Consider the following 27,500-nt stretch of genomic DNA (forward strand, 5'->3'; position numbering starts at 1 on the left):
GGTCACATACTTCAGTGAAGCATATGAATGTATCAAGACCACGGTAGGATGTATTCACAATTTATAATTAAGGTTGAGCTACAATATATTAGCATAGTCATTCTACAACAACAATAAATTTAGTAGTTTCTATAAAGGGAGTACATTAAGAAGGTCTGCCTTTGCTAGAGCTTACCACCATTATGAGGTGGCCCTTACCTCAAATTTAGTAGTTTCTATACATTAAGAAGGTCAGCGTTTGCTAGAGCTCACCACTTATGAGGTGGCCCTTAGAGGCCTCACTTCTCCTAAACCCTCTTCGATGCAAATTAGAAGAGGCCCATAATTAAATGGCCATCATCGATTGGTTAGTCTCTACAAGACTAGGAAAGTGTAGCTGAAAAATGATCGGTTTTGTGTGAACCACAGAAAACTATTTTTGTCGATTAATCACACTCACTTGCGACTTCAAATTCGAATCTTTTCTTGCTTGAAAAAATTCAAGTCGTATACTAATTCAACAAACAAAGGTCATAAACCTATTCAAGTCATTTTAAAATCCTTGTGGTGCATTTTTTCCCGGATCAAAATTTGGCATTGTCTTTAGTTTGGAGGGACACAAATTATTCGTTCGAGTTTCACCCCCCGTATAATTTTTAGTGCTAAGTGGAGGTTACTTTTGAGGCATCACCTTGGTTGGAAAAAAACGTTCGTTAGAACACTCTAGCGGAGTGTTGACTGAAAACCCGCAAACCCTTACAAATGCACTTGCAAAATTCATGATATTGCTTGTAAATTTTTTTTTGTAATTTTAAAATTCATAAAATTATAGGCATTTTAGTTATATTTTAGTGAAAAAACTTGTAAATGTTGAAGAAAAACTTATAAATTTTAAAATTGCAAGTTTTAAGATTTGAGAAGAAAAATATTCTCCGTGTGAACACTGCTCTAGGGGATGTGTGTGTGTGGAGGCCCACACCAAGCAACCAAAGTCTCCATTTCTTTTTCAGCTGTGTTTTTGAAAAGAGAAGGTTGTGGCGCCAAAGAGTGTGCGTACGTGGCAGCTTGGAGTGGAGCTGGCTGCTGCCCTCCAAATTTGGAGCAACCCATTATATGTGGGCACTTCTCTGAATTTAGCAGGAAATGCTCTCAACAGATGGAAAGCCTTCCTAATTTAGCAGGAAATGCTCTCAACAGATGGAAAGCCTTCCTAATTTAGCAAGGAACGTAAAGGGGCAGGAGGCAATTGTTGTTTAGTAAGCAGCAAATGCCTATACGCAACCGTGGCCATAATAAAGATCCGCACACTACCCACAGGGCCCCCGGCTATCGAGCTTTTTGCCCACATACATACACACCACAGCTTCTTTCTCTGCTACCGCCCCTGCAATCTCCTCTCTTCTCCAACAACAGACCATTACAATTACTTCATGAATCTGATCCGCAGAGCTAACTGGTCCTTTCAAGCCACAACCCCTGTGGCTATCCCTGTGCAGAAACTCCCCCCATCTCCATCTCCATCTCCTTCTCCATTTCCATTTCCTTCTGTAAGCGGAGACCCCCGCTCTGGTCGCAGAACCCCAGCCCTCCGCAGCTTGCCCTCCTCCTGCGTTTACCTTTAGCAATGGTGAGTCCGCACCCTCCCCCCACTCTTCTTTTGGGCGGCCACAAGCCCAAAATGCCCTCCCTCTGTAGAATCATCACCACAGGTGCGGCGCCGCCCGAATCAGAAGGTCAGCAGTGCGATTCCGAAGAGTTCGACTTCTCTGAGGTCTTTGGTCCTCTGTCATCTCCACACCCGACCGCCCACCTTGTCCCCATTGCCGAATCCGACCCCTGGTGTGTAACAGAGCTCATCACAGGCGCAGACCCTGCAGTGATATGCACGCGTTCGCACTCCTTGGTGGGGCCTTCCCCCTGCCCACCAACAGCGAGCACAGGGAGGCAAGCGGCGGCCAGTTTGCACTCTTCTAATGTGGAAACACATCAAGCCTTGAGAGAAGAGAGAGGTTTCAGCTGCTCTGATGACAGTGCAAGCGATGGGGGAGATGGTGAAAACACAGAAACAGGGGTAAAGGATATTGAGGAGAGAGAGAAGAGGATTGGTCCCCAAGATTTTACACTGCTCAGAGTTGTTGGGCAGGGTGCTTTTGGGAAGGTTTTCCAGGTCCAGCACATCCACACACAGGAGATTTTTGCGATGAAGGTTATGAAAAAGGAAGAAATTATGGAGAAAAACCAAGGGGACTATATGAAAGCAGAGAGAGACATCCTCACCAAGATCATCCATCCCTTCATTGTTCAGCTCCGGTACTCATTTCAGGTATGCTGTCCCATGTCATAATTTTATGTTAATGTCTAGTAATGAACGCAATCTTTGTAGTTCAAGTCTTAATTTGTGAGGCTGACCATTCGAAGGATGGTAATTGTAATCAACCTATGGTATTAATTCAAAGATATCCCAAACATTAGTGATTAATCACATAATACAATTAAGTATATATACCAATGTTTATATATCAAGGAAATTACGTATATGCGTTTGTATGGTTATAAAGGATGTTTGGAGGATATACTATGCAACCTAAGATTTTCACCCCTGTTTGCAAATTGTAGATCTCTTAAAGGTATATCACTCTTGGGAAGCAACCTGAGCTTTCCACCATTAATATATATTTCCATGGTTGTAGCACACTACATATTTAGTCTCCAAGTTGCGGCCAGCTGGTATTCCTATCCTAAATGGTGCAATTGCTCAACCAGCTACCTCGTGTGTGGGCATGCCATGCATGCGTGTTTTCTCTAGTGCTAGCCTTATGCATGGCTTAATCTGCACTTCACCTATGGATGAACTCAGTATGGTGGTTTGTCTAGGTTTTTGTGTTTTCTTTAGAGCTAGCCTTGATTATGGTGGAGTCTGCTTTCCACCACTGGAGAAGTGATAGAAATTTGTCCATGAAAATTTGTCCCAATAAGGCTGGCTTTTTGCACAAACATGCACCTACTCTGGGGCGCTAATGATGTTAGTGTGGATGTCATAGCAAGTAGCATATGCCATGCATGATGGAGTTGACCCATTGATGATATGAAGCTTTGTCATGGAGTTAAAGACCACACTGAGATTTTTGTTAAGTTTGGGAAACAACCTATGCTTTGCATTGGTCATATTGAGTTCAACTGGGAGCGGTGGACCTGCCCATTGGCTCCCTCTAGATCAGACGGTTTAGTCTTTAAAGGATTATACATGATTTCTTTGTGTGGGGGCAGGTAAGCTTTTGGCCTTCTTGTTTTGTTTTTGTCAACATGCATTCTATCTGGCCACCAGTGGCTTGGTAAACTATGCAAGAGAGACTGTACAGGTGATGTGTAATAGAAGCAGTGGAAGACTGAGATAAGGGGTAAAACGAAATGAGCGCTGAGAGGCCTGTCTGGCTGACCAATGTAGACAGGAGGATGCTGGAAGAAATTTGGGGGGGAGGGCTGGGGGGTGTGGGCGCTCAGGAAGCTGCCAAATCAGCATTAATGTATTCACCTGTGTGGGAGGTGGCCATTCTTTGACATGTTAGCACATGTTTGAGGTGGTCGTTTGGTTTGAGACATGAGCAGGCTGGGAATATGGTTGGCTGGGGCCATGATGGTTTACTTATGCGATGGGAATGGGAAAAGTTACAGATGGTAGAGAAGAGCAGGACTGAAGCGAACAACGAAGTAGAACAGAGTGGAACAGAGCAAGCAAGTAGACCTCACCTTAAAGTAAGAGACAATTACTATAATGATTTGAAATTGTATTACAAACGATTGTCACCCTTTTTTAATACAAAAATGGGATGCTTGGCTTAGGCTCATTAATTTAATGCTTAGCTCATGCCACATGGCATTTTGTGATTCATTTTACTTGGTTGATCCATTGACCCACCTCATAGTTGCACAGAGCACTTATTTGCAGAGTATGGACACTTTCCTGTATCCTTATCAAGAAAGTATTGACCAAAAAATCCCATATTCGGCCTAGAAACAGCCTAAAATCCCTACACATATATACAACATGCGAAATTTGCCTATCTTGTCATGAAAATTAAACATTTTGCATTGTGGATGTTGATTCTTGATTTTTATACAAACTTGACTATGCAATGCCTCTGAAGTGGGATTTTGCTAGATTATTGCCCTTGTAGGTACTTGTTGAGGACGCCGCGTGCTAAAAAGGAGAGCAATGTACATTTTCTTTGTTTTCTTCTTTTTTTCCTGGGAAAAAGATCCTTCTACGAGTTAATGAAAAACAGCCACAGAGGGCTACATACAACCACGAAGGGCTAGATACAAACTTGCCTCATGTACAGGGTGTGTCACAAATACGGAAGCGTGTACATAGAAAATCTTATCCCATACATAACGTCATGGCATAATACAGAAGCATCTAACAATACATAATCATGCTTTGTAACCACTGAAACAACAATATGAGAAGCCCTTGAGGTATCTTTATTACCAACAGAGTGTTCCAGTTCAAGAGAACGGGTGCCAGAGAGTAAACACTCCACAGACTGGCACCACATACATCCCAAGAGAAGCCCCTGAGGTATCTTTATTACCAACAGAGTGTTCCAGTTCAAGAGAACGGGTGCCAGAGAGTAAACACTCCACAGACTGGCACCACATACATCTTGAATAGGATGAAAACAAATAAAACAATTGCTTGAGACCTCAATCCCAGCCTTCCAAGAGTCCCTCGGGCATAGCCATACTCTAGTACGTGATCACACCCTCTAGCAGCAGAGCTGTCCCAAATAACCAGCCATGAAAAACCCTAGCTTTGGCCACCCGAAGGTTCCACCCTTAGAGCCACAGGCTTCACGGAGGTTTAGATACTGTTTGCCTTCCAATTTGTCGTGAAGAACCTTGTTGAATTTGACTGAACAGCATTGTCTTCAGCCCTCAAACATGCTGTAATGGTCACCCCAAGAGATGAGATGGTTGCCTTGTTGGCCTTGAACCCAGAGTCTTTGGAGCATCAAACACAGACGGAAAATCTGCTGTACAGCAGTCGACCAGCCATGTAGGGGAGCCAGAAGTAGTTGCTTGCTTCAAGAGAGAGAGAGAGAGAGAAATTGCTTCTATCAGTAGCAGCTATGGAGGCAAGCGATCAGCTATATATCAGCCTTGGAAGGAGTCAACCAGCCCTGTAGAGCTGTAGCCTGTTGTGCATGCTAAACTGACACCTCTCCTCAAACCCTAGGATGTTCCACTCCGAAAACAGCTGGAAAAGGGGGTGCCTAGCTGCTTTTGGCTTCTCTCTCCCGGAATAGCAACTCATGGAGCTATTATTGCATGATGGGCTGCCCACTTGGAGTAATGGCCAAGTTTCATTAAAAACTGGTCCACTTGATGTGAAACACTTCATAAACTGTCCGCCCAAACTTAAGTGAATGTAAACACTTTATAATTTCTCTGCCCAAATTTAAGTGTATGTGAACACATGCACTCATAAACCTTAGTATAATAAAATATAAGCTGTAAATCGAGTTTGGGGTCACTTACCACTTGCAAAACACATAAGACTGCCGCTTTAGTCTCAAACAGGTGTGCACACACGTGTCCACAGGTTTCCAGGCGTCCCTGGAGCCCAGGGACAATCACAAGTAGAAATAGTAGGCATTGTCCAGGCAGCTAAGACAAGTCATTCATGCATGTAAAAACACACACAAATAATTTATGCACAATATTTAGGATGCCATCTCCCAACTTATTCATCTTGTACATAACCCGTCTCGGGCACATCCCATACAAGCTCACGAGGGTGTCCACCCTTCCATGAGACTTCATTAGCATGCCAAGAACTCTCACCAGGGTATCTACCCTTCCATGAAGCCCTTCCACATGTACTGAGCCATGCCGGGAACTCACACCAGGATATCAATCCTCCCATGGACTCCTTCCACACATATCAAACCATGCCAGGAGCTCACATGAGGATCTCAATCCTTCCTGGAGTCCTTCCACATGTACTAAACCATGCTTGGAACACACACCAGTGTCTACACCTACTCTTCCACACCTACTCTTCCATGGTGTTCCTCCACATGTGTATAGTCACAAATATGATGTCATGTGGATGATAGATGCCATGGACATTTTCAGGGGCTAAATCCAAAAGAGGCAGCTAGATAAAGAGTACGAACCAAATAGAGTTAGGATTTTGAGCACAAGATGCAGAAGAGGACAAGTGAGGACTCAGAGCAAGGCCTAGAGGGCATTAAGAGACAGTGCGTTAGTTAAGAGACAGTGCTCAAAGGAACTGGTTGGCTGAACCAGAGGACAGGGGCAGTAGCAGGTGCATCATGATCAAGGAGGAGATCCAGTCAGGGCTGCGTCAAAGAGCATTAATGAATTTATGACTGGTTGACCAGCAGTCGGCCAGTAAAACAAGTGTCCGAGAACCATATAAATAGCAAAGTGTGCTCATGGTTTTAGGCATTCATTCCTTTATGGGGTGGATCATTAGGGTCCTAGTTTAGGACAGGATTTTGGGTGTTCACCATCTTTTGAACAAGGCAGCCTATGGCTGTAGTAGAAGTACCTTTTTGCACCATATGAATATACTGAATTTCCAGCACTTCTCTCTCTCTCTCTCTCTCTCTCTCTCTCTCTCTCTCTCTCTACTCTCTCTCTATAAAACCGGTCTATGGACACAAAAAGCGGTAATTCATTCACAAATAACCTGGACTTACTCAGACACAATCACAAAATCCTCGCTCCCTCGCTCAACAACACATTGGCCCCCAAGTCCGGCGCCCCTTGCGGTATTTCTTTATTGTTAAAAAGTTGGAAAATACAAAGCACGAGTGCAACAGAGCACTCTACTTGCACCAGCTGAGTTTTACAAATTCTGGGAGAAATTTGCCAGCATAACTGCACTAAAACTGTTCCATAACATCTCAGAATGAGTCCCAACTGACAGGCTCACTTCCATAGGCATCAGACTACCCAATGGAGTCCAAAACATCACAATTCAGCTTGCTGTAATTTTCTGCACAGACCTGTTTTCAGCTCTGTTTTCAGCCCAAATTAACCCTTGTACTGTCCTGGAAGACTTTAGCAAAGTCCTACTGCATTCGGGCATCCACCGAGCAACATAACAGCCCAAAAACAGCACCTAAACAGTGCTGAAACAGCGTTGTATTGAAGAGGTTATTACCCTCTTCTGTCCCTCCTTTGGTGTAGGAACTAACTACACCGGTTCTTGTTCAAGGAGGCAACTAGCCTCTACATATAAGCATGAAATTCACACAACTGTACCTGATTTTATCTGATGAGAGCATTACCATAGTCTGCAAGAGAGAGAGAGAGGCTGTGGGGAGCAAGCTCAAGCCTCAATACATGAGTTGCAGGGCAAGGGAGTGCACCACAATAGCTTTTATCCTGCAACAATCCACCATAATGGCTGCAAATGAGCCTCATTCAGTCCAAAATCCCACGCTTTTCCCTTCCCAGTGTGGAAAATGCACATAAATTTTGACACTTGGCACATTTTTAAGCCTTTTCCACATGCCATCTTCCGATCTAAAAATCTCTTGACTGGTTCACACTCTCACAACAGTCTTTTGCCAGCTTTTGGTCCCCTTGACCTTCTGCACAAACTGACGCGAACACTTTTCAATTCCGACACTGCCCAAAATAGCAATTCCCTAGATTTTAGGGATGATGTCATCTGCATTCCTTCTGGTCTCCTGACCATCTTTGACCACTACGGTCACTTCAGAATTTGCTTAGAATTCAAGATACATTCACATTCGGTGGCGGCCACTTACTAGTGTAAACCGGCCTATGTCCTCATTCAGTGCCCATGTCCTGGACACTGTCATTCATCTTTCAGTGCAGTTCTTAGGCTTAGCCAACCACTAGTCCAAAGTCCCACTGGCTAACCCATTCTGACATTGCAATGGCCCAAGCCCTTCCAAGAGATCCCGGGGGAAAACAACAGCAACCAAAGAGAAAGAAAAGAAAAATATATATATATTTATAAAGAAATGTAAATAAAGAAAACAACTGCAAAAAGTTTCACCTCCTGGTGACATACGTCCCTCTTGAAAGAAGCAAGCGACCTCGATTGCAAGTCCACATGCAAACGGATGACACAGGACGATCACAAGATTCCCCAGGTGATTAGTGTCATCGCATGTATCTCCTGCCAACGGATGACACGGGGCGATGATAGGAATTCCCCACTATCATTTGTGCCATCGCAGGTTCAAGCCTTTCAAATACATGTTTCCGGATGCAACACAGGGCGATAGCATATATCTTGTACTATTAGTGTCACAACATGTAAATCATTCATTTGAAGCGTAACAGATACAACTTCAAAGCACTGAAAGTTCATTCATTGATTAAGTCATTGACAACAAATGTCAAAATTGTACATTGCTAAACATATAATACAAATGTACAGGTCATTCAGAATTCAGCTTCAAAAAGCATATTAAATCATTGTAGGTTCTAATAGGAAGGCTTCCTTGTAAAGTTGCATCAACTGAGGTGAATCAGCCAGTTCAACCTCATCCATCCATTTAGCATCCATTGGTGAATAATTTCTGAATTTCACCAAGTATCTTCTTGCAACTTGTCCTTTCACTTTTCTGTCTTTATGGGCCAAAATCTGCTCAGGAACCAGAATTTCATCCAATTCCTCCACTTCAGGCTGTTCCTCTGGCACCATATCTTCTGGCACATTGCCAATAAAAGGTCTCAACAGGCTCACATGGAATGCATTGTGGATCTTCCAAGTGTTCGGCAATTTCAGCCGAATGCCACATCACTGATCTTCTCTGAGACTTGGAAAGGACCATAATATCGCATACTGAGCTTAGGAAACAGACGTTCCTTGCCCTTTCTTTTTCTCAGTCGTGCCTTTTCAAAGCGCAATAAGACCCAGTCATTCTCTTTAAACAAGAGCTCTTGACGATGCATGTCAGCAGCTCTTTTCTGCTTAGCTTGTGACTTTTCCAAGGCATATTTGACCTTGTTATACGCTTCTTGCCATCCCTCAATATACCGATCTGCTTCAAATATCTTATCCTTTGTCTGCAGAATGGGAGGTACTTTCTTGCCACCTTCAACAATTTCAAAAGGCGCCTTGCCAGTAGAGGAATGCACTGTATTGTTGTAAGCATACTCTACTAATGGCAAATAATGCTCCCAAGCTGCCTTATGTTCTGACACATAACATTTCAGCAGATCCAAGACAGTAGAGTTAGCCTCTTCAGATTGCCCATCAGTTTGAGGATGAAAAGAAGATGAGAATTTCAAGGTCGTGCCCATATTCTCAAACAATGCTTTCCAAAACAAGCTAGTCATCCTTGGGTCTCTGTCACTGACAATAGACCATGGCATACCATGGTATTTAAAGATATTCGGCATGAAAATCTTAACCATGTGCTCTGGTTTAATCTTCTTTCTAACAGGAATGAAGTGTGCATGCTTGCTGAATCTGCATATAACAGTGTCTCTGTGCTCCTCTTCACTCTTTGAATAGACTATCATGTCATCAAAGAATGTGCCCACAAAGCTTTTGTAAGGACGGAAAATTCTGTCCATCATTCTGTTAAATGTGGCAGGAGCATTTGTCAATCCAAAGGGCATGACTAAGAACTCATAGAGACCAAATGTAGTGCGAAATGCGGTCTTGTGCACATCCTCGGGTCTGATTCTAATCTGATGGTACCCACTCTTCAAATCTATCCTGCTAAACATTTTTGCTCCTTGCAAACGGTCAAGAATATCATCTATGCGCGGAATCGGAAATCTATTCTTGATCGTGTTCTTGTTCAAGGCTCTGTAGTCAATACACATTCGCCATGAACCGTCTTTCTTCTGTACTAGTAACACAGGTGAACAAAACGGGGAACTACTGGGCTGAATTAGTCCCTTCTCTAACAGCTCATTAACCTGTGTCATAATCTCTTTCTGTTGGGTTGCACTAACCTTGTACGGTGGCCTGTTGGGCGGACTAGACCCTGGAATAAGATCTATGGCATGATCCTTTGGCCTCTCAGGGGATAACTCTCGTGGTAAAGATTCTGAAAAACAGTCTCTGAACGTATCCAAGAAAGCTTTTCTACCTTCGTCTAGTGTAGACAAATCAGTTTCAACTTCATTCACTTGCTTTGCAAAAACCAAGTACGCAGAAAGATGATTTTTCATTACTGAAGTTATGGCAGAAGCAGAAATAATTGGGACAGACTCTCCTTTCAGCTTCACATCCAGAACATGAGTCTTGTTCCTATGTACAATTGTGATTTTCCTGTTGAAAGCATCCAACACTGCATGTTTCCTATGACACCATGGAATTCCCAACAGGACATCACATCCTTCCAAGGGCATGATAAGAAACTCCTTTGTGTCCACATAACTCTGTATATGCATGCGAAGTTTGCCAAGTATAGGAGTGACAGGAACTGAATGCCCAGGGCATGCCAAATCAGCCTGTCCAACTGGTCCCATCTCTTCAGCACGAATTCCCAACTTGGCTGCCAATGCCGGTGAAATAAAGTTGGCTCGAGCACCAGGGTCAAAGAAAATCAGCACTGTAGCATCTTTGATTTTACCCCATGCTCTGCACAATTCTGTAGCATTATCACATGGCTGGTCACCAACCATGTCAGGTACCAATCCTGCACTCGGCATTGTCTTCTTAGTGGGTGGCCCTTCTTTATCCTCGACATCTTTTGCTGGCTGTTGTGGACATTTTGCAGCCATATGCCCTTTATGTTCACAGATGAAACATTTCCCAGCTTGCATCAATGCCTCTCTCTCTTCAAATGACTTGCCATGGTGGCCTGTTCTGTCCTTTACCTTGACCAGCACTTTTCTGAGGCTGTGACTGGCAAGTCTTCTTCTCAAATGGCTTCTTTCCATAGAATGGTCTAGGTGGGAAATCCCTCTTCACAACTGGTTCCTGTTTGCCCTGAGGTTCCTTGTTCACTGTGTTCTTAAAGCCACGTGAACCTCCCTGTAGCAATGCATTAGCCATGTTTGCATTCTCAATGAGCTGAGTCATATTAGAAACATTGGTCTTAATGCAATAATCCCTGATTTCTTTGGGCAAACCACAGCAATACTTCTCTATTTGCTCTGACAATGGCACTGTCCTGTAGGAAGTTACTGGCAAGAGTGCATCCCAAAACTTCTTATTATACTCTTTCAAATTTACACATTTGACTGCATCAAGTTTGTGCCATGCTGTCATAACATCCACTTCAAAAGTATTTGTAAGCCAGGCAAAAGAGAACTGCTGCTTAAACTGAACCCATGTAGCAGGTACTTGTCCTTGCATCAACAGTGAGGTCCACCACTGCAATGCATTACCTTTCAAGAAAGTAGCAGCCTTCCGCACCTTAGAAGACTCTGTAAAGTTACCCCAGTGTATGCTGCATCAAACTGTTGAATAAAAGTCAGCGCTTTCAATTTGTCCTGCATCCCACTGAAAGTCTCAAACTTTACTGCTTGGCCTCCTTCTTTGTAATCCTTTTGCACCTTTTCTGCATCAGTCCTTACTGCTCTTTGTCCACTAAGTTGACAAAATTCAGCCACACTGACAGGTGCTGGGGGCCCCAAAGCTGGACTAAAATAAGTTTGAAATCTGGGTTGCACACCTATATTAGCATAAAGAGGGTTCACAGCTTCCATAGGCATCATTCCTGATGACCTTCTTGACATCAGTCCTGGCAAAACTGTGGGCGGCCTAGCCATGGCCTGGAAAACAGACCCACCACCAAAATAGCCAGGCTGGGAAGCAACGAATGGTGGAATGGTTGGCATGACCCTTTGCACATTACTGCCCTAGCCATTAAATGCCTGTACTTGTGCCTGGGTAACATGTTGCACTGGATCAGCTAGTATCACAGGTGCCTGCTCAACATGCTCTACCCTCATTTGCAACTGTTCTTGTGCCCTCTCTACTGCATGCTGGGATGCTTCAACATGGGAATCCCCTGTACGTGACTGCAAAAATTTCTTCATTCTGGGATTCTTAACTAGCTGTTGAAAAGTTCCAAGCATGCTAAGAAACTGTGCCTGAAACAAATCCTCCTGTTCCTGTTCTTCCTCTAACAAGGCTGGCTGTACTACTGGCTCCGTCCGAGCAGAGGCTGACACCTGGGCACTTGTCACCTCTATACGCTGTCTGCGAGTAGAAGAGGAACTCTCTTCGGCAGGGAGCTTACCTTTCCCTTCGTCTGTCATACTGTCAACTGAAAGTTTAAGGGAACCTGTATCCAAAGAAAGAGACCGTACTCTTTCTCACCTGTAATCAGTTGTACCTCACTATGTGTGTCTCCCGTTCACCCAATCCAATCCGTGTCCGGGCTCTTGCAGAAAATAGGACCCTATCCCGGCAATGGAACCATAAAACCGGTCTATGGACACAAAGCGGTAATTCATTCACAAATAACCTGGACTTACTCAGACACACAATCACAAAATCCTCGCTCCCTCGCTCAACAACACATTGGCCCCGAAGTCCGGCACCCCTTGCGGTATTTCTTTATTGTTAAAAAGTTGGAAAATACAAAGCACGAGTGCAACAGAGCACTCTACTTGCACCAGCTGAGTTTTACAAATTCTGGGAGAAATTTGCCAGCATAACTGCACTAAAATTGTTCCATAACATCTCAGAATGAGTCCCAACTGACAGGCTCACTTCCATAGGCATCAGACTACCCAATGGAGTCCAAAACATCACAATTCAGCTTGCTGTAATTTTCTGCACAGACCTGTTTTCAGCTCTGTTTTCAGCCCAAATTAACCCTTGTACTGTCCTGGAAGACTTTAGCAAAGTCCTACTGCATTCGGGCATCAACCGGGCAACATAACAGCCCAAAAATAGCACCTAAACAGTGCTGAAACAGCGTTGTATTGAAGAGGTTATTACCCTCTTCCGTCCCTGCTTTGGTGTAGGAACTAACTACACCGGTTCTTGTTCAAGGAGGCAACTAGCCTTTGCATATAAGCATGAAATTCACACAACTGTACTTGATTTTATCTGATGAGAGCATTACCATAGTCTGCACAAGAGAGAGAGAGAGAGGCTGTGGGGAGCAAGCTCAACCCTCAATACATGAGTTGCAGGGCAAGGGAGTGCACCACAATAGCTTTTATCCTGCAACAATCCACCATAATGGCTGCAAATGAGCCTCATTCAGCCCAAAATCCCACGCTTCCCCCTCTCAGTGTGGAAAATGCACATAAATTTTACACTTGGCACATTTTTAAGCCTTTTCCACATGCAATCTTCCAAGCTAAAAATCTCCTGACTGGTTCACACTCACAACAGTCTTTTGCCAGCTTTTGGTCCCCTTGACCTTCTGCACAAACTGACGCGAACACTTTTCAATTCCGACACTGCCCAAAATAGCAGTTCCCTAGGTTTTAGGGATGATGTCATTTGCATTCCTTCTGGTCTCCTGACCATCTTTGACCACTACGGTCACTTCAGAATTTGCTTAGAATTCAAGATACATTCACATTTCGGTGGCGGCCACTTACTAGTGTAAACCGGCATATGTCCTCATTCAGTGCCCATGTCCTGGACACTGTCATTCATCTTTCAGTGCAGTTCTCAGGCTTAGCCAACCATTGGTCCAAAGTCCCACTGGCTGACCCATTCTGACATTGCAATGGCCCAAGCCCTTCCAAGAGATCCCGGGGGAAAACAACAGCAACCAAAGAGAAAGAAAAGAAAAATATATATATATTTATAAAGAAATGTAAATAAAGAAAACAACTGCAAAAAGTTTCACCTCCTGGTGACACTCTATATCTGCGTTTTGCATCAGATGGTTTTCCAAGAGTGTTTAGGGCTGAAAGAAGACTCCCAGAGCTTCCGCGTGTTACATATGATAGGGTGGGGATCAAATAATCAAAAGAGGGGAAAGAGACCCTTCTCCTCCGGTTGGCCACTCTATATGAGAAGAAGGCTATCTCATACAGAGAGGAGGGGGGGTGGGACAACCACACAGGTGGTCTGTAATGCCAAGTGGGGTCACCACCTCTATTTTTGAGAAAAGGCCAAGGCTGCCAGAGCCTCAAGAAAGCTTCCCGCCGCTTCCGCATGTAGTCATAACCACCTTGCAACTTCCCCTACTGACCGCGAAGGGTATGAATGATGTCGAGCCAAATTCTCCTGATGGACGTAGCAGTGGAGTGTGGGTACTCGCAATGGCTTCGTTGCATCTAGCATGCGAAATGTGCCAAGCTGCAATGCTACTGCAAATAATCCAAAACTGGCATGACCCCGGTCGCCAATGGTCAGTAGATGGGGCTATGACTGGTACTACCAAAATGCGGAGGTGAGAGACAAAGGGAGTTGTGTTCGGTACTGAAGTCGTTGGAGAACGATTGAGGATATGGACAGTCGTAGCCACAGCCTCTCCCCAAAGTGGACGAGGAAGATCATGATGCTCCAGCATCGTCCTCGCCATCTCCACCAGTCCTGTTCTTACGCTCAACTACTCCATTCTCAAAAGGCGAACCTGTATTGGCCAGCTCCCGCTTGATGCCATGTTCCGCACAAAACCGCAGGAATGTATTGGAAGAAAATTCTCCTCCTTTGTTAGCCCTAAGAGTCTTTATCTGCAAGCCAGACTCTTTCTCCACCATCACATGCCACTCCTTGAACCGAGCAAAAGCTTGGTTCTTTTGTGAAAGAAAATAATCTGCTACAATCATCAAGCAGCAGCATGAAGTACAAAGAACCTCCCAAGGATGGCGTCTGCATAGGAACTCCAAAGGTTTCGAAGCCCACTTGGAAGCTTGCTTCGGAAAAGATTCCCTATGCTGCTTACCACGAATGCAAGAACTACAGCGTCCTTGCTTGCTGCCAACATCGGGCAAGCCAACCACCATCTGGTCACGGAAAGCTCGCCGCCGCAGCGCATCCACATTCAAGTGGTCAAACTGAAAGTGCCACAAATCACCGACTGAGAACTTGTCAAAGAGGAGAGTGCTGAGAGTTTGTATATACCACTCTCCACTCTGCCTTCCCAAACAACCTGGCCAGTCTCGCGGTCCCGTAGAGCTATATAATGCTCCTCAAACTCCACCCGGAAGCCAGTCTTGCACACCTCATGCACTGACAATAGATGAAAACCAAGTGCGGGGATGTAAAGAACACGAGAGGAATACTTCCTCCCTTTGTCCCATCGGGAATGATCTCCATCTGGTCCTCACTGTGAATCATTGTGGTGGAATTGTCGCTAATGAAAATGTAACCCTTGCCATTTCAGATCTTGAAAGAAGTCACGGAAAGGAGTCATGTGCTTGGAAGCACCACTATCAAGAATCCATTCCCAAGTATCCTTGGTGGTGAAGCCAACTGCCTCCTCGCTTGAAGAAGATGAAGCATCGGTGTCCAACATCTCCAAGTGCTCAAAGGTCGGAGTCTTTGTAGTTGAAACTAAAGAATCAGCACTCTTCCCGGTCCGCTCGGGACACTTCCTCCAATAGTGGCCTTTCTTGCCACAATCATTACAGGTCCACTCGACCTTCAGTTTCTCATGGTTTGAATCGGGCTTCTTCTTAGAAGACTTCTCCGATAAAGACTTCCCTTTGTCCTTCTTGTTGTTACGGCCTTTCGATTGTTGGCCAGTCAAGGTCTTAGAACCTCCGCCCTGTGGAGGGTCCGTAAATCGCTCTTCTTGGTCCAAGACCATGGTCACAAGCTCCTCCCATGTGATGGTGTTGAGCCTGCCACTGGTGATCAAAGAGGAGTAAAATGTTGAGTACTGAGAGGGCAAGTGTGACAAACAACAACGTTATGGCCGTATCCTCTGACAATATCTCTTTCCCAGCTTGGAGAACCTCTTGCTGAAGAGCTTGTAACTTGTTGATGTGCTCCCGCATCGTCGACGATTTTGCAGGATTCATCACTTGTATCTGAACTTCCAAGGAGATCCTTTGTATGGGTGATACCTTGTTGTAGAGAGAAGCCAAATGTTGCCAAATCCCTTTGGCCAGCATCATATGCTTTATGTGATTGATCACTTGTGGTGTGCAATTGAGGAAGATGAAAGAACGGACTTGGGCATTAACATGATCCCATAAGTGTGCCTGTGCCTGTGCCTCTCGTTCCTTCCGTATAGAGGGTAACTCCCCATCTTCCAACTCCGACCGTGGAACCCCAACAACAATGAAATCAGCCAAGTCATAGGACTCCAAAAGAGATTCCATCATTACCTTCCATATGCCGTAGTTGTTCCCGTCCAACTGTCGGTCCACCGGGAACTTGGGGAGTGTCAGGATCTTCACATGCTTCTCAGCCATCTCAAGCTGCGAAGGGAGGGTGGGTGGGAAAAAAGAATAAGAGGAGGTTGCAAATAGAATGCAAGGTGGCTGTCCAACAGTGATGGCCGCCTTCTACCCGATCTCCAAGTCCCGTACAGCCCAAACAGTCTCCAATCAGCACCTCAATCAGCAAACCCTCGATGTTCCACTGTCTCCAAGCTTCAAGCCACATGGGGCTTTGATACCATGTCAGAATGCATAGCGGAAATGAAGACAATTGCTGTAGAGAGCAATACACAGATGAAAGAAAGAGAAGCTTGTGTAACTCTGCTATATACACCAATAAAATCCCGAAAATATACAAGGAGTGTGGGGGCAAGGGGCCATTTTATATGGCCCCTGGTTGTTGGTCAGCCAGCCGAGAATCAGCCGATAGCAGCTCTGGCAGCCCACGACCAGTAGATGTATAGTCGGCCAGCACTGGGGAAAACGGTTGGGCAGCACCAAATCAGTCGGGCATCACAGATACAATCGGCCAGTCATCTGGGGGCAGCCGATAGCCCATACACAGCTCCAGAAAAATAGGGAAAAAATACGTAGAGTGAGGAAAAATGGGAAGACACTAAATACGGGCAGGCACGCCCACAACAGAGGCCCTGACATAGTGTATAGATAGGAGATGATTGTTAACATAGCAGAGTTGATGTCAATGCTAAGCTTGTCTCTACCCCGGATCCCAATTAGGCCTCTCTCATGAAGCTTTGGGGGTAATTGCCTGTGTGCAATCCAATCTCCAAGGGACTTGGCAGGTCCCATGCTCAAGCCACCCTATGATACATGAGGTCTGGCCCCCAACATATGGCCGCTGGGTTAACAGATCAGAGGGTTCTAGACCAATGGTTGTCTGAGACGCTCCTCGGAGGCTACCAGAGCTAGCTGCCCAAGGGTCGGCTTGAGGTGATCCCAAGCTCGAACTTAGCTGGCTGCAAATTTGTCCTCAAAAGCTGGGCTGAATGCATGAGTCCGCATCTCTGTGAAAATCCATCTATTACTCTGTGGCCAAGGGCCCCCTAGGCTCGGGGTGCGGACTAAAATCTGGGCCAAGAGAAAGTCCTTCCAAGGCTCGCCACAGAAAGAATACCTCTAACAATCAGCTTGCTTAGTAGGGTGTGGCTCTGAATAGTTGGGTCAATGATGCCTAGCCCTCCTCTACGTCGTGGCTGAATGATCACTCTCCATGCCACCTTGGCCTTGGTAGGCCTCCCATCACTACGGGCCCATAAGAAGTTTGGATCAAACACTGAGCGTGGCCAATACATGCTCAAGAGAAGGCCCAACAAGAAGTGATGTACCACATGGTGGCAAGGACTTGGTTCGCCACCACCACTCTACCAGCTAGGGAGAGTCTTGCAGAACTCCAGTACAAAAGCTTCTTCTGAATGCTCATAAGAAATAGAGCGAGCTGCTACTCTGAAGAGATGTCTATGTCCACTGGCATCCGAGATAGCGAACTAGAGTGTCCCCCGGGATCCCTTGGAAGCCTCAACTGGACACCAAGTCGGGGCGGGTGCAGAGCCTACCCATAAACAACATGACTTGTACGAGTTGATATGTGCTCCTGATGCACGATAGAAGATCTCCTGATGTACAAGTCATGTTGTTTATGGGTGCAGAGCCTACCCATAAACAACATGACTTGTACGAGTTGATATGTGCTCCTGATGCACGATAGAAGATCTCAATTGCCTCGGCGAATCTTTGGAGATTCCCAACATCTCCAAAAAGAAAAGCGGCTGTGTCATGTGGAAACTCTGAGTCCAGCAGCTCCTCCTGTGAATGGAGGGGGGAGACGCAGTCCCGGGGGCCGGAAACCTTGTGTCCTGGGCTGGGAGGAAATTGCCCATGCCACCAACAACGAATAGGAAAAGGTAAGGTGCCAGAGGACAGCCTTGTTGGACCGAGCGGGAGAGGTGGAATCTGTCGCCACGGGCCCCTTGAATGAGAACTTGTCTGTGAGAGGCTTAGTAAAGTCCCGAAACCCCATGGATCCACTCCTTGGAGAATCCCATCTGGTTCATGTGCCCTCGAGAAAGCGCCAATCAACCCTATCATAAGCTTTCTCAAAGTCAAGGAGTAGTAAAATGAGGTCTTGCTACTGCATCCTAGCCAAAGCAGTTGCCTTTCGGAAGGTGAAGATTTTGTCCAGAATGCTTTGATCCTGAACAAAACGTATCTGAGTGTCATGGATCAAGTTAGGGAGGAAAGGCTGAACTCTTTGGTTGATGGCTTTGGCCAAGATCTTGTAGGCCATCCCAAGAAGGGTGATGGGTCTCCACTGCTCAATCTCCAATCTGTCACAACCCTCCTTAGGAATCAAGTGTATCAAACCCTCAGAAAGCCTCTCTGGCATGGCACTTGCGGACATAACCTCATTGAAGGCAGCACGAAGGCGGCCTTCCATGAGGTCCCAACGGCGGAGAAGAAAGAGAAACTGGAAGCTCATCCACCCCCGGGCATTTGTCCCTAAGAAGAGTAGTCAATGCCTCCACCAGCTCTTTTGCAGAAAAGGGAGTCAGTAAGAAGGACCGAAGAGTGAGGGCATCTCTCACTGAGGCCCCCCCCAAACCCTGAATTTTCCATGATGCAATCCGCATATCAATCTTTGTGGGAAGCGAATCTATCGGAACTGCCCTCTACTTGAGCGTGGGTTTAGATGGGGAGTATACACTATCGATCTTGGGGCAAAGGCGTGCCAAGTGGGCGCAGATTGTGTCCTTCACGTGTCGCCACTTTGTCTGAGAGCGCGAGTACGCATACTCCGAACTCCATCGATCACAATGGAGGTATTTGTAAGAGGGGGGAGGGGTATTGCGATTGAGATATGCAGGAACACAAAGAGCAGCATCTCCAAGCTGGAGGCTACCACCTCCCTGTCTTGGTCCCTATGGCCTAAGCCTCCTAGCTCCATCCTAGCCAAGGGCCAGAGGTGGGTGAGCGCATCAGTGATGCGAAGATCATGGAGATGATGTGAAAGCTCAGCTGCCTGTCCCTGAATGGCAGCAGCCACCCACTCCGAGTCCGGGGTTGCACTCAAAGGAAAAGAGAAGATCACAGCGCGAAGGTATGGAATGATGGAATACCCCACACATATCCGAATGGGTGCAACTGTCTCCTCAAAAAGATCTGTCCCTTCCACCGAAAGATCTGTAATCCATTGGAAGCCCCAAGATCCTGGGGGGCCCTCTAGGGGACTGGGGCGGTGGAGTCCTCACCGGGGAAGCAGTGATGGGCATCTCTACGGGCTCCGAGAATCTATGGATCAAGCGGGGAACAGAACTTGTTGATTGCCTCCGCTCTGGGGTGGGTGCCCGCTTGAGGCCGGCGGGTGTGCTTTGGAAAGACGGAGGGAGGGGGGATGCTGGCTTAGAGGAAGAGGATGGGGCAGAGGGGACCGATGCAAGAAAAGTCGGAGGCGAGGATGGGGGAGGAGGAGGAGGAGGGGGGTGGGGAGGTGGAGAGGAAGGAGAAGGGAGCGGTTGGGGGTGATCCGTTGAAGAGGGAGGGTGTTGAGAGGGCCTCGTCGGGAAATTAGTGGGGTCAGTTGGCCTCAGTGGAATTTCAGAACCGGAGGCGGAATCTTGGTGGGAAAGCGGCCTCCAGACCGGAGGGGCCGGAGGGACCCTCTTCGTGACTCGAAGGGGCCCATTGCCGACGGGTGGGTGCTGAGGTAAATGCTCCAAACGGTTCTCTGACGAACTGAATCGTCCTATACTCTACCAGCCTGGCACGCGTGGCGGCGACACTCAGCTTTGGCAGCCCGGGTGCGAGCCGGCCATTCGCCACTCTCCGGTAGCGTCGGTGACGGGGTCGTCCACGGTCGGATCTTGGTGCTCCGCTGCTTGAGAGCTTGCCTCTCTCTCTACCCCTTGGTGAGGATTTGCACGGGGGGGGGGGGGGGGGGGCGGGGGGGGGGGGCACTCGAGGCGGTCTCCTAGCTTAGTGTCAGGGGCAAGCTGTGGCGAGGTAGCCCATCTGCTTGCAAATGAAACATTGACCTGGGAGGCCTGAGTACTTTACTCGTTGAATGATGGGGTGGCCCTGGAGGCATGGTATAGATATGACATGAGGCATTGTCTCCGGCAAGGCAATACAAATGCGAAGGGATGGAATCCCGCCCGCTCGTGCAAGAGACGAGGCAACATTGGGGGGGTGGAGGTGGGGGGGTTCCATCACTCTCTCAATGGCTCCACCAATCACCGGGAGAAGAGGAAGGTATTCCTTCCAAGGCCTGGGATGTAGATTGTCATTGGGAAGCTCGACATGCTAGCTAGTGGGTCGGACGCGGGGTCGAAGCCGTGTTGCCATTGTGCAAAGAAGGCCTATGCCATACGCAGTGCAACGGGGCTCAACTACATGACTCGATTTGACGCCACTGGCGAGTCGAACTCAACTTGATAGTAGCCACGTCCCAGAGGATGAATGTCTGTGATCTTTGCAGGCCCACCGATGAGGCGTTGGTGGAGCGAAGACAGGGGGAGTGGGAGCCGCGGGGCCTGGAGGGAGAATGCAAGGTGTAGAAGGGGGATGAGGGCACAGGTAGAACATGCAAGAAGGGGGGAGCTCGAGGTCACGCTACGATTCCGTATAATTTTTTTCTTTGTTTTCTTGTATGAGGCAGGCTGCTATTTGATAGCAATTTCATAAAAAAAAACTTGCATTGTGTGAGATGTACAAAACGTTTCAAGAGTTTCAAAAGGAGTGTAATGTGTTTCATTGCAACTATGGTATTGAGTACAAACTATGAAATCATGATTTCATGCTTCATTTTGATTAATCAATGACGTAACTCGAATTCATGATTTCATGCTTCATTTCTATTAATCAATGGGCATATAAGATGTAACATGTATCCATAAGCTTAGGTTTTGTTTTTCTTGAGGTTACCTTGAAAGTGTGTGTGTCTACATAAGCATGTGTGCATTTGTTGTGAAATGGTGACATAATCATTTTACGTACCCCTAATTAAGTCTATCAAAACTCTTACTGTGACATGCGAGGAATAGATCATAGTAAAACAACCTTAGGCTAATACTAAACTTCACTTAATGATGCTTAACAAATAGACAATGGTGTCAATGCAATGCAGCTATATTAAATGCAATGGTTACAACTGAGATCTATGAATAGATCTATGCTGAATATCCTTCTCAAAATGAGAGAGATATGCTGAATGCTGATGATGATGACTGATTCCTTCTCCAATGCTGAGGTCCACCCTTGGATGCTGGCTTTCCTCTGTAGGAGGTAGGAAGATGACTGATCTGAATGCTTCTACTATCTGAATGCTGATTATGCTGATTTGCTGACTCTCCTTGCTCCCTAGATAGGAGACGCTGAGAAGAGATGAGATGCTCAGATGATTTATGACTGAAATGATGCGATGCTTTATATACGAGTGAATGTTGCTGGTGGGGCAGGTTTGCTGCTATCGGCCAAGCTCACGATTGCAATAAATGCCTAAATAGGCTGTCAGCTGCCTTTAACTGCTGTCAGCTGGTCACAACAGGTCCCGACTTGATGCTATTAAATGCTCCCTAATTGCTTATGATGCCTAATGTACCTGCTGAAGGTGCTGTAACAGCCGCCTACACTGATGCTCATGCTGGTGGTATATGCTTGGGTATTGCTGTAAATGCTTGAATAATACTTGATGATACTGAATGCTATTTGTGAAATGCTTATGAATGCTCTGATATGCCAGGTCACTTGTACACCTTCTGGGTGTGCACATGACATTCCCTCGGCTAATCTGTTGCTGCTAATCTGTTGATGGGTGGTACACCTAGCAACCTTTCGATTCCTCAGCTGATCCTCCTCCACTGAAACCACTGTCCCCTTTTGACTTCTTTTGTCGAGACTGAGGTCGGTTGCGGGAGTTGAATCCTTTGAGCCAAAGACTTCTTGTGATTGCGAGAACTGAATGGCAAATGCTGCTAAAACTGCTTAGAAATACCTGAGTCACCCCTGACTTGTCTGCGGAATCCTTTCACACACCATCTTTGTCGTTCTTGAACCTCTGAACCTCCTGAGGCGATGTTGGAGCAAACTTCTGGCTTATTATGTGGAAGAGAATCCCTTGTTGCCAGTTGAAGCCCAAAACTCCATTTACTCCTTTGATGATGGATGTCATTCTTCCCCAGAAAAACTCATGGGTAAAACATGTATGGCTTGCAGATGCAAAATGCTAGATTGACTGCTAGGATGACTACTATGCTGATGCAAGCCATGTGCAACCCTATATGCTATGCAAGAATATAGATGGATGGGTTACTGATGCATGTCTAAGGGGAAAACCCTAAGGATGGCCTGCAAGATCTTGAGAACTGGATTTAACTGAGCGGAAGCGACTAACATGTTGACTTACTTAATGACCTTTGGAATGAACATGAACTAAGGCTGGTTACCCTTGTAACGCTCTGATACCAATGTGACATGCGAGGAATTGATCGTAGTAAAATAACCTTAGGCTAATACTAAACTTCACTTAATGATGCTTAAGAGATAGACAATGGTGTCGATGCAATGCAGCTATATTAAATGCAATGGTTACAACTGAGATCTATGAATAGATCTCTGCTGAATATCCTTCTCAAAATGAGAGAGATATGCTGAATACTGATGATGATGGATGACTGATTCCTTCTCCAATTCTGAGGTCCACCCTTAGATGCCGGCTTTCCTCTATGTGGGAGTTAGAAGAGCATTCTACTATCTGAATGCTGAATATGCTGATCTACTGACTCTCCTTGCTCCTTAGATAGGAAACGCTGAGAAGAGATGAGATGCTGAGATGATTTATGACTGAAATGATGCGATGCTTTATATATGAGTGAATGTTGCTGGCCGGGCAGGTTTGCTGCTGTCGGCCAGGCTCACGACTGCAATAAATGCCTAAATAGGCTGTCGGCTGCCTTTAACAGCTGTCGGCTGGTCACAACAGGCCCCGACCTGATGCTGTTAAATGCCCTAACTGCTTATGATGCCTAATGTACCTGCTGTAGGTGCTGTAACAGCCCCCTACACTGATGCTCATGCTGGTGCTATATGTTTGGGTACTGCTGTGAATGCTTGAATAATACTTGATGATACTGAATGCTATCTGCTAAATGCTTATGAATGCTTTGATATGCCATGTCACTTGTACACCTTCTGGGTGTGCACACGACACCTACCATTTGCGTATCATAGTTGCATTCCGTACTCGTACTTAACCTGGTGACCCATACTGTACTTTGTGTACCACACGCCTCGTACGCTTTACAAAATGAACAAGCTTTTATATTGAATTTGAAGTTCCTGTTTGTCCTAGACCTTATTAGGTGGCCTCTATTCCTCATCCATGCCTTCCATATGCATTCCTCACACATTATGTGACACAAGTGTTTTTAATATACAATATTTTATAATTGATACTATTCAAACTAGAAAAAGAGTGGTGTACTTAATGTACCTTGTCAATACTTTCCATGCTTGTATTGAACACGCATTGTACGTATCGTACCCAACTTTCCAACCACCTTGTGTAGCGCATGTAGTGTATTTAACAGCATCAACCACTTGACCCACTTTCAAGACTTACTAATTACTTTAGAACCTTGGCACAAATTAGCTTGATCCATGGCAGATTTGGTGGTTTGTGGTATATAATTGTCTTTTGATGGGTCGCATGAATCTGCAAGTTTTGCACCTTATGTGATTTTATTCCCGGTGTCATGGACTACAGACAAAATCAAAGCTGTATTTAATTCTGGACTTCATAAATGGGGGGCATCTATTTTTCCAGCTTTATCGACAAGGGACATTCAGGTTTGCTTTTTTGATTTAATTCTCTATACAGCTAGGTGTTTATGATTTTCTCCTCTATTTGCCCTTGTGTTAAGATTTAATTTCGCTGAAATAAGATTTGATTTTGTCATTTCAGTGAAGATCTGGCCCGTGTGTACACAGCTGAGATTGTTGCTGCCGTTGCACACCTTCACAAAAATGGCATCATACATCGTGATCTGAAGCCAGAAAATATTCTTTTGGATGCTGAAGGTCATGTGAGTCTTTTTACACTTGATTCCATAGATGAAGCAGTGTGCTTTTGCAGTCTTTGTCTCTCTTCTCAACCTTTTTGACAGTAAGTTTCACTTAATGGTCGGAATTTCACAGATTAATTAAGATAACTACTGGTAGATCCTTGGAGATGGGAAGGTTTGAGGATAATTATTATCCACTTTGATTTGATGAATTAAGACTTCCTTGTATATGAGTCGCGCACGTGTGAATCAGCCTTGAATCCTCCTCCTGTGTTCTGGTTCTGATGACAGGTGCTATGCAGTAAAACCTGAGCATCTTCAGTTGGTGAGGTGCTAAGAAGAGAAGCTACTGCTTGGCTTCTGGCCAGGAAGAAGCTTGTTAGGCAGCCCATGAGGAGTGTTGCTAGGATGAGCACCTGGGACTAATGGTGGTTCTTCCACATCAGATATTGAGCTGGGGTTGAAAGGTTGTGTTTGTGTGTTTCCTAGTTAAAGCTCCCTTTTTTGAGTTCACTTGCATCAGTGACTTCAAGTGGACCTTGGGAGCCTTGAATGACCCATCAGATGCGAGGTTCATGACTTCGTGCTCTCTATGGTCAAGTTGAGGCACACTCAGAGTTGCATCCCTTCTGGGTACATGTATCATTTCTGGCATTCTTGCAACAGAATCTCCATTAATTGATTGGGGCATCAAGCATTGGTAGTATGCTTTTAGTGTGATCCAAGGCCAATCCAGACCTCATCCTTGCTAGCTCTAGCCTCTTGTCCTTAACCCTAGCCAAGCCCTAACACTGATCTTGGTTTAGCTTTTAACTCTGACCCTCAGCCTTAGCTGTTCTTGGGTTAGTCTATACCCTTGACCCTAGGTGGTTGTAGTGGTTAAAACCAGTTCGGGATATAACATTCTCTCTTCCATTGGATTTTTGTCTTGATGAATCTAGGAGGAGGTAATCAATGGTAAGGTTCACCTTGCATTTTGATATTCCACCGTAGCATCCACATAAGCTCCCTAGCCCTACCTTGACTAGATTGGAACTTCACTAGTAGATTTTTCTATGAAATCCACAATCTATGGAATGTTTGGAACCATAGAATTCTTTTTTTTTTTCCCGGGGAAAAAGATCCCTCTATTAGTTATTGAGAAATTAGTCGAAACTGGCTAAGTACAAAATCATCCCCAAAATGGGAAATGAGAGTCAAGGTTTATAAAAGGGGAGGATGCTCTCTGCCCTCCGGCTGGCTTCTCTAGGAGGAGAAGGCTATCTCATACAATGGGGGGAGGGGGGAACAACCACATAGGTGGTCTATAATGCCAAGTGGGCCTGATCCATAGTGAAAATGCGTAGGATCCTTTGTCAGACCTACTGAGCGTTTGGGCAATCGCAAAGTCAATGACGCTGAGACTCTTGGGGATGGCCACACCTTTGACATAATGCTGGTCTATCCCCAACTGCCAAGCTCCTATGTGCCAACTGCCACACGAAGAGAGCACATCAGTGTTTTTGCTCCAAGGTGCTGGACAGCAGGAGGAGCCATTTGTTGGCTGCATTTCTTGGTGCTACATCAGCATTTTGAAGTGCAATAGTGGCACCCATCAAAGAGGAAGGTCGGGGCCAGCATCGGTGCAGCAGAGGGCGTCTGTTGGAGGCGAATAGGCAAGGTACAGCAGCAGCGAGAAGGGGAGGCAAGCAAGGTCAAGCGCAACACAAAGCGGTCAAGCTCAGGCAGCAGGCTGAAGCGTCCAAGGTGAGCAGGTAGCAGCGCGCGAACAGTCACATCAGCGTTGCAGAGGCAACGAAGAAGGCGGCGGCAGATTTTTTTTTTTTTGGTTTCTCTGGGTTTTTTTTTGAAGGCAGCAGTAGCGAAGTGGAGCAAGCTGCCGAGATCGAATTATTTTCTTGAGATTTTAATAAAGGGGGACGTTGGCTCATTTTTAGGGGTCTCTCTCGTAATTGACCAATTCTCTTTTGAATTCTTGAAGCGAAAGGAGTTGTGATCGAGGATTTTGCTACACCTACCAAGCTCTGTTTGGCATGTTGCGAGAAGTCTTTTGTGTCAATTTTTGCGGGCCAATCTTGATTGGAAATGGGACCACCTTGTATGAACAAGGAGGACAACTTGGACGGAACTAACTATGCTCATTGGAAGTTGAATATGCAGGTGTGGTTCATTCATAAGGGTTTGTGGGAGAAGAAGCCCGAGTGTCTCCAAACCTTGAGACATTGGACCTAGGCTCAGGAGGATGAATTTCTTTTGGAACTTGAAGATTGAGAGAATCGTGATTCCAAGGCGCACTTGGTGCTTGTGTGGGCCATTACGAAGAGAGTCTCACTGGCCATGCAAACCCTAGGTAGTGCACATGACGTTTGGTCCAAGTTGGCAGATCTCTATGCTCAGGATTCCTCAATGTGGGAAGTTACTTTGCAAGGTCAGCTCTACAATTTGGTGTTTTTGACAGGCAGTTCTATGCAGTCATTTCTTATTACGATGGCGAAGGTCATCCATAACCAATTAGTGGCAATGGGTGCTGCCTTGTCCTCCACTCAGTTGGTTGCACTAATCCTTATGAAGCTTCCTCTAGAGTACGATGTGGTTTCTTAGGCTTTGTGGTGCGAGGTCATAGAAAGCAAACTGGATTTTGATGACCTCAGCTCCCTTCTCTTGGAAGAAGAGTTTGTCCTTGTCTCATAAGGTAAGGTCGGGATGTCTCTTACTGGTAAGGATCAGGCACTTGCTACAGTGCAGAAGAAAGGTCGGAGCTGGTGCTACTCTTGTGGGAAGAAAGGTCGACGAGGGAGGGGGAGGTAGAAGGGAGGCGAAGGTGAGGTAGGGCAAGAGGGGAAGGGGGGGCAGGCAGGAGGCAGTAGGGCAAAGGGGTTGCGAACAGGCACAGGGGGGGGCTGTGCACAGGCACTAGAGCAAGGTGATGGTGGAGGGAGCTGTGCACATGAGAAGGGGGGCAGGTGATGGGGGATCAGGTGCTGGCGCGCAGGGGGGGAGCTCCAGCTTCACTCGACGATACGCTTCGAGTATCTCCTATCTTTGGAAGATGTCAATTGGCATAACAATGCTTGGCTGTTGGTGTAAGCACCTCCCATGTATCCGTTGGTGCACTTCTTGGAGATTCTTTGGAGATTCGTTGTTGCGGCCACTAGATGGTCC

The 27,500-nt window shown here is 46.0% G+C and overlaps 1 protein-coding gene across 1 annotated transcript in view; it reads left to right on the top strand.

The window, feature by feature from the left end:
- Positions 1–1,325: 1,325 nt before the first annotated feature.
- The window catches only part of LOC147616364 (serine/threonine-protein kinase AtPK1/AtPK6-like), a 48,630-nt gene continuing 22,455 nt past the window's right edge, over positions 1,326–27,500 (top strand). Inside the window, exons 1-3 of the mRNA XM_086777423.1 lie at positions 1,326–2,302; positions 24,041–24,123; positions 24,239–24,359. Of these exons, the coding sequence (XP_086633549.1) occupies positions 1,604–2,302; positions 24,041–24,123; positions 24,239–24,359 (903 nt within the window). The 5' untranslated portion in view covers positions 1,326–1,603. The remainder of the gene's footprint in view (positions 2,303–24,040; positions 24,124–24,238; positions 24,360–27,500) is intronic.

This window comes from Cibotium barometz, chromosome 38 (genome assembly GCF_041138505.1).
Source record: "Cibotium barometz isolate CiBa-2024 chromosome 38, ASM4113850v1, whole genome shotgun sequence".
Lineage (NCBI taxonomy): Eukaryota > Viridiplantae > Streptophyta > Polypodiopsida > Cyatheales > Cibotiaceae > Cibotium > Cibotium barometz.